Below are 14034 nucleotides of genomic sequence, written 5' to 3'. Positions count from 1 at the left end.
TCGCTGTCTTTTTTGTGACTGGCATTTCATTTAGCATAATGTCCTCAAGGTTCATCCACGTTGTTGCATGTGATAGGATTTCCTTCTTTTTAAAAGCTGAATAATTTCCCATTGTATGTATATATTACCTTGTTTATCTTGTCGTCCTTCACTGGTCATTGGGGGTTGTTTCTATCCCTTGTCTAATAAGAATAGTGCTACAGTGAACATGAGTGTGCAAATATTTCTGATATGCTGCTTTCAGTTCTTTCAGATAAATCCCCAGAAGTGGGATTGCTGGGTCATACAGTAGTTCTGTTTTGAATTTTTGAGGAACCTCCATACTGTTTCCATAGTTGCTGCACTGTTTCACAGTCCCACCAACAATGAACAAGGGTTTCAATTTCTCCACATCCTTGCCAACACTTTTTTTTTGTAGCAGCCATCCTAATGGTTATGAGATAATATCTCATTGTGGTTTTGATTTGTATTTCTCTAATGAGTGGTGTTAATCATTTTTTAATATGCTTGTTGGCCATTTGTATATCTTCTTTGGGAAATAGCTATTCAGGTCCTTTGCCAGTTTTAAACTGTTGTTGTTGTTAAGTTGTAGGAGTTCTTTATATATTCTGGATATTAACTCCTTATCAGATAAGTGATTTGCAAATACTTTTTTTCATTCCAGTTGCCTTTTCAGCCTGTTGATTATTTCTTTTGATGTATAGACGTTTTTAAGTTTCATGTAGTCCCATTTGTCTATATTTGCTTTCTTTGTGCTTTGGTATCCTCTATCCAAGAAATCATTGCCAAGTCCTGTGTCATAAAGCTTTTCTCTGTGTTTTCTAGGAGGTTTAGGTTTTATGTTGAGGCCTTTAATCCATCTTGAGTTAATTTTTGTATATGATGTAAGGTAAGAGTTCAGCTTCATTCTTTTGCATGTGGACATCTCATTTTCCAAGCACCATTTTTAAAAATTAAATTTATTGGGATAACATTGGTTAGTTAATATGTTTCAAGTGTATAATACATTATCTGTGTATCGCATTGTGTTCTCACCCCTCAAAGTATAGTTTCCTCATCACCATATATTTGGCCCTCTTTACCCTTTTCATCTTTCCCCTACCCCTCTTCCCCTCTGGTAACCACCATACTGTTGTCTGCCAACACTGTTTGTTAAGAGACTGTTCTTATCCCATTGAGTGGTCTTGGTGCCCTTGTCAAGTCATTTGACCACCCGGCCTGATGTGGCTCAGTGGTTTAGCATCAACCTAGGATCCAGGAGATCATGGTTCAAGTCCTGGCCAGGGCACATGCCCGGGTTGCAGGCTTGATCCCCAGTAGGAGGCATGCAGGAAGCAGCTGATCAATAACGACTCTCTCATCATTGATGTTCTCTCTCTCTCTCTCCCTCCCTCTCCCTTCCTCTCTCTGAAATCAATAAAGATATATTAAAAAAAAAAGTCATTTGACTATATATGTGAGTTTATTTCTGGGCCCTCTATTCAATTCTGTCGGACTAAATGCCTCTCTTTATGCCAATACCACACTTTTTATTACTGTAGCTTTATAATGTGTATTGAAATTAGGAGATATGAGGCCTTTAACTTTGTTCTTTTTCAAGATTGTTTTTGGTTATTCAAGATCTATTCCTGAAATTTAAAAAATTTATACGTAACATAATATTTATCATTTTAACCGTTTATAAGTGTGGCATTAAATACATCCACAGTATTATATGACCATCACCATTCTCTACACCCAAACTTTTTCATCATCCCTAACAAAAACTTTGTACTCATTAAAACAATGACATTCTCTTTCCTACTGCCCCCTAGCTACTGGTAACCTCTCTTCTACTTTCTTTCTTTTTTATCCCTTTTAACCCATTCTGATAGAGTATATGTACCTTATGCCCTTTTTTGTTGTGATTTGAAGTGAAAAAATAAATATAACAATAATAAATCAAAGAAATAGATTTTAAAACTACTGTCCATCCTTTTTCCATTTCCCCACCTTGAGAGTCACCAAGCTGTACCCTCAGGCTTTAGGGTGCCTAGGAACCAGCAGCATATGTTTGTATACCTGGTAATAGGTGTGAGGTCCGTGACCATGGACTTCTTTAGAGCAAAACAAAATGAAGATGAAATAGGGTTCGTTGATTTTCTTAGCTTTAAGTTCTAGCTCACAAAAGTAACTAATCCCAGACTGACCATGTCGAATTTGCTTTAGTACTTAATAAGCAGCAACAAATTAGTACAGATTTAATTTTGTTTTTTTAATCCATCCATCCCAACCAGTTTCCCCACACTTCAGACTTTAATTTCATCAGTACAAAGAAGTATTGCGTACATTTTGTTCCCATGTTGAAAAAATGCTTGACTGAATTGTTTCTTACGTGCAAATAAGTGGCTTGGTCAAGAATGTCCTTTGTTTTTTTCCCTTAGTTTTTACAGAAAATTTAAGGTTTTTTAAGTTATATTTTATTTACAGTAAAATGCACAGATCTTAAGAGTACATATGTATGCATCCATATAAGTACCACTCAGGTCAAGATAAAGAACATTGTACCCCTCAGAAAGTTCCCTGTTTCATTCTCAGAGGGACACCCTCCTTCCAGAGAAGGAATGTGATGACCCTTTTATTATAATGATATAGCTCTGTCTCTAGTAATATCTTTTGCCTTAAAGATATTTAAGGCAAAATATCTTTGAATTTTGAGTTTGGCTCAAACTCTTATAAAACTTCAAAAAAAAAAATTTGAATTTTGTTCTTCTAAAGTCTCATAAAATGTTTTTTGTGTTGTTTTTTTAATAGATCTTTATTGATTTCAGAGAGAGGAAGGGAGAGGTAGAGAGAAAGATAGAAACATCAATGATGAGAGAGTCATTATTGATTGGCTGCCTCCTGCACGCCCCAACTGGGAATCAAGCCTGCAACCTGGGCATGTGCCCTGACCAGGAAATGAACCACGATCTCCTGGATCATAGGTCAGTGCTCAACCACTAAGCCACGGCTGGCTGGGCCTCATAAAATGTTTTCTATCAGGCCTACTCTATCCACTGGTAAATTTCATGTATTTCCAGAGGCTTTGACTGATTCTCCCAATATGGCTCAGTACTCTGGAAGATGGTAAGCCCCAGAGTTGCCTCCTCCACGCACCCTAACCAAGTCTTGGGATCGAACCTGCAACCCAGGTACATGCCTTTGACCAGGAATCAAACCCGAGACCTTTTGGTGCAAGGGCCGATGCTCTAACCACTGAGCAACTCCAGCCAGGGCTCTTACTCTTTTTTTTTTTTTGCTTTTTAAAATTATTTATTTATTGTTATTTTTAATCCTCACCTGAAGATATGTTTTTTCCCCCATTGATTCTAGAGAGAGAGGAAGGGAGAGGGAGAGAGAGAAAAACACTGATTAGTTACCTCCCATATGAGACCCAACCTGGGAACGAACCTGCAATCTGGGTGTGTGCCCTGACTGGAAATCGAACCCACGACCCTTCAGTGCATGGGATCATGCTCTAACCACTGAGTCACACAAGCCAGGCAAGCCTCTTACTCTTAATGGATTTTTAAAAAAACTTTCCCAGGGCTATCTACTCATCCCTTCATTCTCCTTCCACATTGGAAAGTATTTCATACAAGGTTACTTTTATTTCCTTCTTGGGTTGCAGTTCATAAAATGTTTTTTCTTTATCCAGAAATCTTAGACATGCATTTTTTAAATGTTTAGTAATGTGGAAAAAAATAGCATTTTTATCTTTATAATTTATAGAAGCTTTCTGTAGTATGGACTAAGCCAAATTTTGATGTTTCAGGTTTCCTTATTAAAATTCCTTTGTGTTTTCCCCATTCACCCCCTACCCCAACTTTCTTGCAGATGCATTTGAGCTGGAAAACCTGAGGAGAGATTAGAAATAGGAAATTCTAGAGGAAGAGAAAGGACCCTTGATTTGGATAGGAAGAGCAGGTAGCAAGAAAGATCTTATGGAATGATAAGAGGTAATATTTTAGTTTGTGAGGCAGAGATGTGGATATTTGAGATAGATACAAAATATAAGATGACTAAGAAAACATGCTTTCTGAATTAAGGAGGTGGTTTGATTCTAAGATTAAAGTTTCTGAAAGAGGAAAACATTGCTTTTTACAGCCATATTTTAAAAATTCTTTCCTTCTGATCGCTAGTTTTGTTTAGAAAAAGTACAAAATAAAACCTGTGGATATCTCAGAAATTTTGTACAGATAGTTATTACTATAACGGTAAATATATGTGTATTTTTTCCCCTTATAGAATCTTCGTGGGAAGAGAGACATGAATGCCTGCAATGATATTTCCTGACAAGAAGTTAATAGAAGGAAAGGAGATTACCAGTTAGAGAGCAGAATTTCAAATAACAAGGAGTTTGTATTTATCACCTCCAACTGCAGACTTTTCTTGCCTACCTTTAAATCAGAGATAACTACAATCAGAACCCAGACAAGGCAAAAGAATACTTTTCTTCTGTATCTTTTGAGATCAAAGAAACTACAATGTCTAGGAAACAAAACCAGAAGGGTAAGATTATATGTGGGCATAAATTGTTAAAAGTATAGTTGTGGAGTAATGATCACCATTTATATCTACATTTTAAAAATGCATTCTCTTACTGTGTTTTGAATGGTTATGCTTTCCCTCACCCTGTGTAGTACTACTGATAGTTACAACTTTTTGTCACGACAGAAATTAATTTTAGAAGAGTACAGAACATTCATAACTTTATGTGTTATCTCATTAACTAAGTATCTGTAGATATTACTTTATAGCTTTGTGTATTACTAATTTGGGAATTCATATAACAGTTGCTTTTCTAGTCTTATAAACCTAATAAATTGGAATACAATTGCAAGAAAGCCAAATGCCTCCTGAAAATGCAGTTTTTGGAGAGTGAACATATGTTAGGGGGAGTGGTAGGAGATAATTTACTGCAGGATATTCTGTTTCCTTTGAGTTGATGTTTGATTCGGGACAGGAAATGAAGCAAGAATAAATGCTTCTAGATATTGATTGCTTCTTTAGCTTTCCTTCCGGGATTATTACTGTAGCTACTTGTCAAAAGTAAAATATAAGGTGCAAAGAGTCAAGAAATATCAAGAATAGTTATAAGGAGGGGAAGGACAACAAAGACTATGTAAAATCACTTTTCCATTTCCTAGAATAGCTGCAAGAACATTAAGGGACAAATTTAATAATAGCACTGGAACTGTTATACACAACTGGAATATATTTATTAAGGGAATGATCATAGCTATTCTGGCTACCCCCCTTTCAGTTTAATATTTCTTTAATTGAAAACAAAGCTGTAGATACAGATCTCACATGTTAAATATGAAAGAAATGCTTTTAAACTTAATTTTGACTTGGCAGTTTAAAAACCTTATTATAAGAATAATATATCAAAGCTCCTTGTGCTTTTGAAAGCTGTCATTTCGTTGTATAGTAAAGCCACATAAAGAAAATCTGGGCTCTAAGGAATGGTTAGATTATTAAAGATGCTGAACTGTCCTATGGAACGAGTTTTATTAGCCGAAAAGTTTTTATAACCTTTTTGTTTCTTCTTCAGACAAAGTTTAATTTCATCATAATTCAGTTTGCTTTTTACTGATACACTGAGTATCTATTTTCCTCCTGCAAATGAGAAATACTGTAGTAAAAATAGGATTCCAGACTTTAAAATAAAATAATTTCATCTAAAAGGTTTAGCATTTAACTTTTCCTAAAAAAGTTAACTTTAGCAGATTGCTTTGACCTTTAAAAAACTTGAGTCTTTATGTTTGTGTTTTGCCAGAGCTCTAAAAATGCCTTGATTACTGTAGCTTTATAGTGTTCTTGAAGTCAGGTAGCATTAGTTCTTCAACGTTGTTCTTCAGTATTGTGTTGGCTATTCTGTGTCTTTTATTTGTTCATATTAACTTGAGGATCAGTTTGTAAATATCCACAAAATAAATTAGTGGGGTTTTTACTGGGATTGCTTTTAATCTACAGACCAATTTGGCAAGAACTGACATCTTGACAATATTGAATCTTCCTATCCATGAACATAGAATGCCTCTCCATTTATTTAGTTCTTTTATTTCTTTCCTCAGAGTTTTGTAGCTTTTTTCATATAGGCCTTATGCATACTTTGTTAGATTTATACGCAAGTATTTTGGGGGTGCTAATGTAAATGGTATTGTGTTTTTTATTTTAAATTCCACTTGTACATTGCTGTTACATGGGAAAGTGATGGACTTTTCTATATTAACCTTGTGTCCTGCAAACTTGATATAATCATTATTAGTTCCAGGAGTTTTTGTTTTGTTTTTTAAACATATCTTTATTGATTTCAGAGAGAGGAAAGGAGAGGGGGAGAGAGAGATAGAAACATCAATGATGAGAGAATCATTGATTGGCTGCAGCCTGCAACCCGGGCATGTGCCCTGACCAGGAATCGAACCCCGATCTCCTGGATCCTAGGTCAATGCTCAACCGCTGAGCCACGCCTGGCCAGGCAATTCCAGGAGTTTTAAGTAACATTTATTTTAAAAGTTTTTTATTGAGCCCTAGCCGGTTTGGCTCAGTGGTTAGAGAGTTGGCCCCTGGACTGAAGGGTCTTGGGTTCAATTCCGGTCAAGGGCACATACCTTGGTTACAGGCTCAATCCCTGGCTCCTGTCAGGGCAAATGTGGGAGGCAACCAGTCGATGTCTTTCTCTCGCATTCGACGTTTCTTTCTCTCTCTCTCTTTCCCTCTCTGAAAAGCAATGAAAAAAAAAATCCTCAGGTGAGGATTAAAAAAAAAGTTTATTATTGAAATTTTAAGCTTATAAAAAACAGAATAGTATGATGCACTCCCCAATACCTATAACTCAGGTTCAATAATTAACAGCACATGGCCAATCTTTTCATCTATACTTTAACACCCAGTGGATTATTATTATTTTTAATATTCAATGATCTCTGAATTTTGGCCTCCTCTCCCCCTTCTGCCCCCCTTCTGCTACCTTAACAACTCAGAACTTTAGTGTCATTGACCTCAGATACCACTTTGCCATCCATAATCCTGTGGGTGGTGGTCCTTTGGATGGATTGCATGGAGTTGCTGGTGTCCAGGGTGTCACCAAGATCGAAGTCCTCCCCTTCTTCCAGCAGGTGGTGGTAGGTGGCAATCTCAGCCTCCAGCTTGACCTTGATGTTCAGCAGGGCTTTGTATTCCTGGACCTGGCACTTTCCCTCTGCCTGGGTCTGGACCAGCTCTGATTCCAGGTGCAGCGGGATCCCATTGAGCTATTCCATCTGCACGGCGTAGTGCATCTCCATCTCCCTCAGGCTGTTCTCCAACTGACATTCAGATTTCTCATGGAGTGCAGGTCAGTCTCCAAGGACTGGACCATACATCTCAGCTCTGTGTCATCTCAGCAGCTCCTGTCTCAGTGATCTATGAGGTGACTACTGTGGTGTTCTCCTCAGTCTGCTGGGGCCAATACTTGTCTAGTTTCTCTTGGTTCTTCTGAGTCAGTTCATCATACTGGGCCCAGATGTCTGCCATGATCTTGCTGAAGTCCTGATAATTTGGTGACATCCAACTCCCTGGTAAACCCAAAGTTGGCAATCTGGGTTTATAGGACATTTACTTCCTCCTTATGGTTCTTCATGAAGAGTAGCTCCTCCTTGAGAGCCTCGATCTCTATCGCCAGCTGAAGCTGAGTGATATTGGTGTCATCAGGGCCCTTCAGAGCCCTTTGTTATCACTCTCCACAGATTAGCGCATGACCAGCTCTGTCTCATACTTGATTCTGAAGTCATCATCAGCAAGACGGGCATTGTCAGTCAGCACAGAACGATGCGAACATTGTCTACAGAACTTTCAAAGATCTGAGCCCTCAGGTCCTTGATAGTCTTGAAATAATGCCCCTAATCTCTGCCCTGGGGTCCCTTCTTTTCCAGGTGTTCCTGGATTTTGCTTTTCAGTTTCTGATAATCAGCTTCCAGGGTTCTCACCCTCTCCAGGTAGGAGGCCAGGTGGTCCTTCAGGCATTGCATAGTCTCCTCACTCCGGATGCCCCCTAGGCTTGCCAGAACCCTGGCCATCCCCACAGCCAGGCCCCTGGACTTCCAGCTGCCCTGCATGCTGGTGGAATAGGACATGGAGATCTAGGAGCTTGAGCCCCTGGCACCTGCAAAGACTCTGGCAGGTGTAACACTTAAATCTAGGGTTCACTGTGTGATAATTATAACAACTATTTGGAAATAGAAGTATTTATAATTAAAATAGATTATTGATTTATAAGTCAGTTTAAGAAAGAAGAAGCTAATAGACTTAATTCTTATTTGCATGAGGTTAATGAATGAAGAATAACAGATTTTGCAGTGCTGTGGTTTTATGAGAAGGATGATTTTGTTGGAGACTGAGCATGTGATTAGAATTGATGTGTTCATTTCTGTGCTTTGAAGCAAGGGGATGGGATGGGGTGGAGAGGGACAACATTGACTATTTGACAGGGCTAGAAGGAACATCCAAAGCAAAGTCTTTTATAATGAAAAGGAAATATCTCTCACATCTAACATACAGTTTTTTTGTGTGTTTTTTGTAAACATATCTTTATTGATTTCAGAGAGAGGAAAGGAAAGGGGAGAGAGATAGAAACATCAGTGATGAGAGAGTCATTCATCGGCTGCCTAGCCCACAACCTGGGCATGTGCCCTGACCGGGAATCGAGCCCCGATCTCCTGGATCCTAGATTGATGCTCAGCTGCTGAGCCACGCCTGGCCGGGCCATACAGATTTAAAGAGATGATTTCCTTTTCTTCACTCTCCAGATTCTCAAAAATTCTACTAGCTAGTCTGTACTGATCTTAGTAATTGAAGATTTGTTTGACTTTTAAATGTCACAGTTCTTAAATGTTTTAATTTTTTTGACTTATGGAATTGAGTTTCCTGGAATAAGCTGGTAGAATTCTTAAGAATCTGAAGGACGGTAAGGAGTAGGAAATAATTTTTTTTTAAAAGATCTGTGTTCAACCCACCTACCTAATCCATCTAAGCCCAGAAATATGGCATATGTTACAGTAATATCCAAGAATAACAATCCCATAAAATAGAAGATCCCATTAAATAGAGAAATGTTAGTGAAATCTAAAAATTAGGCTTTGATTTGTAAGAGAGAATGAAGTAGGCCCTTAGTAGCTGAAAGTATGTTTTTCTTCAGACTTAATTGACCAGCTCCCACAGAGGCATTTTATAAGACATAATTTATTTGCAGACTGATTTTCTGGCTTTTAGGTTATCCAGATTTCTTGATTTTTTTCCCCCCTCTTTTCATTGGCTGTCCAGCTTTTAGCCACATCACAATTTATTTTTACCTTTCCCAAAAGAAAGGGAGAGATTAGCTGGTAGAAGGGTAAAACTCAAATTAGTCCTTCTTACTGTGTACTTGGTAATAAAGACTTAGCTAAATATTTTAATTTTTATTCTATTTTTGTGTACCTTTCCTTAAAAAAGCCTGAATATTGACTGTAAACATATCAAAATAATTCTAATGTGGCTTCATAATTTTCTAAATAACTGTTTGAATTCATGTAATCTGTCGGACTACGTACAAAGTTGTTTGAATAAAACTAGCTCAGAGATGATCTAGAATAAGCAAAGAATATGTACTGATCTTAGCAATGCAAAATTTGAGGGTTTTGTTTTTGTTTTTTAAATCAGTTCTTAGGTGCTTTAATTTTTTTGACTTATGAAATTGAGTTTCTTTCTTGGAACAGCTGGTAGAATTTCTGCGAATCTAAATGATGTTAAGAAGTAGGAAAAAAAAATTTTAACCATATATTTTATTTCATATGTGGGAGAACTAATTCCAGACTAATGAGAAGTGACATTGAGACAGAAGAGGTTGGGCATTAAAATCAATATTATTGCCTTCTGGCTATTCTCTAGAGTATATTACTAAGAAGGTTTTTGAAAGGTGAACTGAGTTTCCTATCCAGTCACCATTCATGGAAGAATTGACAGAATTATTATTGGAACCAGAAACTTTTTAAATAATGAGACCCTCAAGAATTCTTGGAACTTAAAAAATAGAAGCTTATTCTGTTGCTCCTGCTGGAAACCTGAGAAAATCTATTGGTGCAAGTAAGGTAGGATTTAATTGCCTCTCTGTATCTTTAATAAAAACCCTGACTTTCCATCAAGTTCTACCAGGAAAAATCAGAATTCATTCTAGAAGTTTGGAGCCCAGCTGGACGTGGCTCAGCAGTTGAGTGTCAACCTAGGATCCAGGTAATTGGGGTTCGATTCCTGGTTGGGGCATATGCCCAGGTTGCGGGCTTGATCCCCAGTCAGGGGCTTGCAAGAGGCAGCCGATCAATGACTCTCTCATCATTGATGTTTCTATCTCTCTCTTCCTCTCCTTTCCTCTTTCTGAAATCAATAAAGATATATTTTTTAAAAAAAAGACACAAAAAAAGAGTCTTTAGAAGTTTGGAGATTTCCCAGTGTAAGAGCTTTGTTTTATAAGAAGAGGCCCAGTATCCTTTAGAATGTAGATGAAGCACTCAAAGGAACAAAGTAAAGAAAAAAATTTCATCAGCTGTTAATACTATATAATACATAAAAGCAGAGATAACAGAAAGATAAAAGGCTGCTTGCTTCATTCAAGAACCATTTAGCAGATTGATCATTGAAGTTTGGACTTTTCTGAACATACAAACCACAGTAATCATCCAAGGTGACTGGGAAGACCAGTTGACGAGACTACTGAGAGGATTTGTGTGTTTGGCCATTGGCAGCCAAGGTGGAGGTTTCTTTACAACTTTTAAAGAACTAAATATTAAAAAGTATTAGCATTTCAGAAGGCCACAACAGTACACTAAAATAGAATTACTTACAACAGACTAGAAGTCTTACAAAATGGCACTTTGACATCGTTGTCTTACAAAAATTTTCATCTCCGATTTGCTCCCCTTCCAAGCCTGATTCCCATTATTTACACATTCTCTCCCTTTTTAAAATACATAAATATCTTATTTCTTACCAAAACAGTCACAATTCTTCCAAACTTAGGTGATAAATTGGCAGAAGAGAGCATTACTACCTAGGAAACTGAAGTTGGTGGCATATTTAGTTTTGAAGTTATAAATACACTCTAGGCTTTCTAGTAGTGTCTGTGACAATATAACTTTTCCTTGATTCACATTTGTACAATATAACCCCTGCCCCCATATTTGCCACTAGTGCAAATGAAGACACTGAACTCCACTTGTCCTTTCACTGGTGACTTATACGTGGATTATTCTCAAAATTGAGAAAAAGCTATTTGAAGACACTGGTGGTTGAGTATTGTCTGTGTTCACTCTAAATAAGAACTTCAGGTTGTTTAATTGTTCATGAGATACCACTTCTGCAAAATTTGGCACTTAAATAACCTCTGCTCTTGAGTTTGCTTTTTAATTTTTAAGAGGAAGTTTATACAGTTTGAGAAAATATGACAAATGATCGTTACACTTGTTAGATTATCTGTTTGGACAGGCTTCCTTACCTCAGAGCATATCTGCATTTAATTGGATCTAACCTCTGAGGCTTCTCTTTGGCCATGGTAAAATGTGAATAATTTTGTTACCCAACTTGTTTTATGTATGTGTAAGAAATATCAGTGAGTAATAACAAGAACCTGAGATCCTTACAAGAAAGGTAATATACCAAGGTACTGTTAAAATAATGGCGACTTAGGAACCAATTTACTTGGTGAGTTACTGTGGTTTAAAACTTGTTAGGATACTTGTTCAATTCCAAAGAAGACATATAGATGGCCAACAGGTACATGAAAAGGTGCTCAGCATCACTAATCATCAGAGAAATGAAAATTGGAACCACAATTCTGATTTAAAAAAAAGACAGGAAATAACAAGTGTTGTCCAGGATGTGCAGAAAAGGGAACTTTGTGTTAGAATGTAAATTGGTGCAGACACTATGGAAAGTAGTGTGGAGTTTCCTCAAAAAATTAAAAATTGAACTATATGACCCAGCAGTTCTACTTCTGGGTATTTATCTGAAGAAAACAAAAACACTAACTCAAAAAGATAATATATTCCCCCATGTTCACTGCAGCATTATTTATAATAGTTAAGATATGGAAACAACCTAAGTGTTCATTGATGGTTGAATGGATAAAGAAAATGTGACACATATATAATTCTCATTCAGTCATGAAAAGAAGGAAATCTTGCCATTTGTGACAACATGCATGGACCTTAAGGGCATTATACTAAGCTAAATAAATCAGAAAGATGAGTATCATATGTGGAATCTAAAAAAAAAAAAATCAAAATGAAAATAAACCTAGCTCATAGATAACAGAGAATAGGTTGGTGGTTACCAGAGGAAGGGGTGGGGCATGGGGGGAATGGGTAAAGAGGGTCAAAAGGTACAAACTTTCAGTTATAAAATAAATCCTGAGGATGTTATGTACAACATGGTGACTATAGTTAATTATACCGTATTGCACATTTGAAAGTTGCTAAAAGAAAAAAATTTTATAACCATGTTAACTGAATAGACTTATTGTTGTGATCATTTCACAGTATATACAAATATCAAATCATTATGTTGTATACCTGAAACTAATATAATGTTATATAAATGTTAATTATACTTCAATTAAAAACTTGTTCAAGGTTGGTTTGATATATGGGATAATCAGACTCAGACATTTCTGTGTCATTCTCAATCCCTAAAACAACTTTTGCCTGATTTTTGAAGCCAGCAAAAATAATAATAATAGCCCAGCCACGCGTGGCTCAGCAGTTGAGCGTTGACCTAGGATCCAGGTGATCGGGTTTGATTCCAGGCCAGGGCGCATGCCCAGGTTGCGGGCTCGATCCCCAGTCGGGGGCGTGCAGGAGGCAGCCGATCAATGACCCTCTCATCATTGATGTTTCTCTCTCTCTCTCTCCCTCTCCCTTCCTCTCTCTGAAATCAATAAAGATGTATTTTTTAAAAACAAAACAATAATAATAAAGCCTGCAGTATTTACAAATATGTCAGTGATACTGTAAAGAACATACTTTTTTCAAAATGTTTCTAACTGTGTGCTATTTGAAATAATTCCAAGAAACTTCTGAGATGGTTCCTGATAGAGGGAAATAACTGATAAAAAGAGAACTCGATTTCAAGGGTTCCTTGTGTCCTTTATGAATCTTGCCTGATAATAGTATTTGCATTTTTTCCTTTAAAAATATATTTCTCATAGAGTATACATGCTCTTCTATCACAGAATAAAACCCTTATTTCCTACCAATGAAGTTAAGTAAATTCTGGGCTTTCTTTGCATGTAAAAATAAGAGCATTGTTAAATCACTAAGTATTGTTGATAAGAATTAAAAATAACTTTCTTTGTAATGCTGAGAGGCACTCAAGCTCTAGTTCTTTGATGAAAGATTTTCAATCTACCCACTTAAATTGTTGGTTTAAGAGGCAATGTAGCTGGTGAATAGACAAGATGTTAAACTATTGCTTTTCCTTTTTGGAGAACTCGTGATTTAAAAGATAAATACTCCCTCAATGGCTCTCTTGCCCCCTAGCTTCTGGTTGGGTTTGGCCATTGGGCAGCATGGGCAGGAGATGGAGAAAGGGGTAGAGTGCGGTAGGAATATTTATTCCCTCAATCTTTCCCTGTGGGGTGGGTCACTGTGAGCTTACTGTGACCTTTGACCAAAGGTCATAGCTACCATCCTATGGCCCTTACCACACCAGGTAAAACAAAGATGAAAAAGCCCTGTCTCTGGTTTCCTGTAATTGCTATCTCCTTATACCTCTTTTAAAAACCTCAGGGGAGCAGTGCACATTGCTTTTATCAGCCAAGGGGTAATCACTACATCTTGTGGTTTCCCCACTCTCTATGAGCACCTTCTAAAATAGTCTTTTTAAAAAAACTCAGATTTCCCGAGTGTTCCATTTGTTTTCTGCTGGATCCTGACTTAAATAATAGCTGCTTTATGTGTTTTTAATCATTATCCTAATTGATATGCCAGATAAACCCTAATA

At 37.1% G+C, this 14034-nt stretch overlaps 1 protein-coding gene and 1 pseudogene across 6 annotated transcripts in view; one reads left to right on the top strand and one right to left on the bottom strand.

Moving 5' to 3' along the window:
* SPATS2 (spermatogenesis associated serine rich 2) overlaps positions 1 to 14034 on the top strand; it is a 97086-nt gene that overhangs the window by 41814 nt on the left and 41238 nt on the right. For 5 of the 6 annotated variants that reach the window (XM_016201245.2, XM_016201246.2, XM_016201248.2 and 2 more), the window contains one exon: positions 4270 to 4533. In XM_016201245.2, coding sequence (XP_016056731.2) covers positions 4509 to 4533 — 25 coding nt within the window. In that variant the 5' untranslated portion in view covers positions 4270 to 4508. Of the gene's footprint in view, positions 1 to 3396; positions 3981 to 4269; positions 4534 to 14034 lie in introns of those variants that run through there. The other variant, XM_016201247.2, reaches the window with a different exon arrangement.
* LOC107528250 (keratin, type I cytoskeletal 18 pseudogene) lies at positions 6999 to 11586 on the bottom strand (annotated as a pseudogene).

The sequence above is a fragment of the Miniopterus natalensis genome, chromosome 2 (genome assembly GCF_054644295.1).
Source record: "Miniopterus natalensis isolate mMinNat1 chromosome 2, mMinNat1.hap1, whole genome shotgun sequence".
In the NCBI taxonomy this organism is placed as follows: Eukaryota; Metazoa; Chordata; class Mammalia; order Chiroptera; family Miniopteridae; genus Miniopterus; species Miniopterus natalensis.
This window is presented reverse-complemented; position numbering and strand designations above follow the sequence as displayed.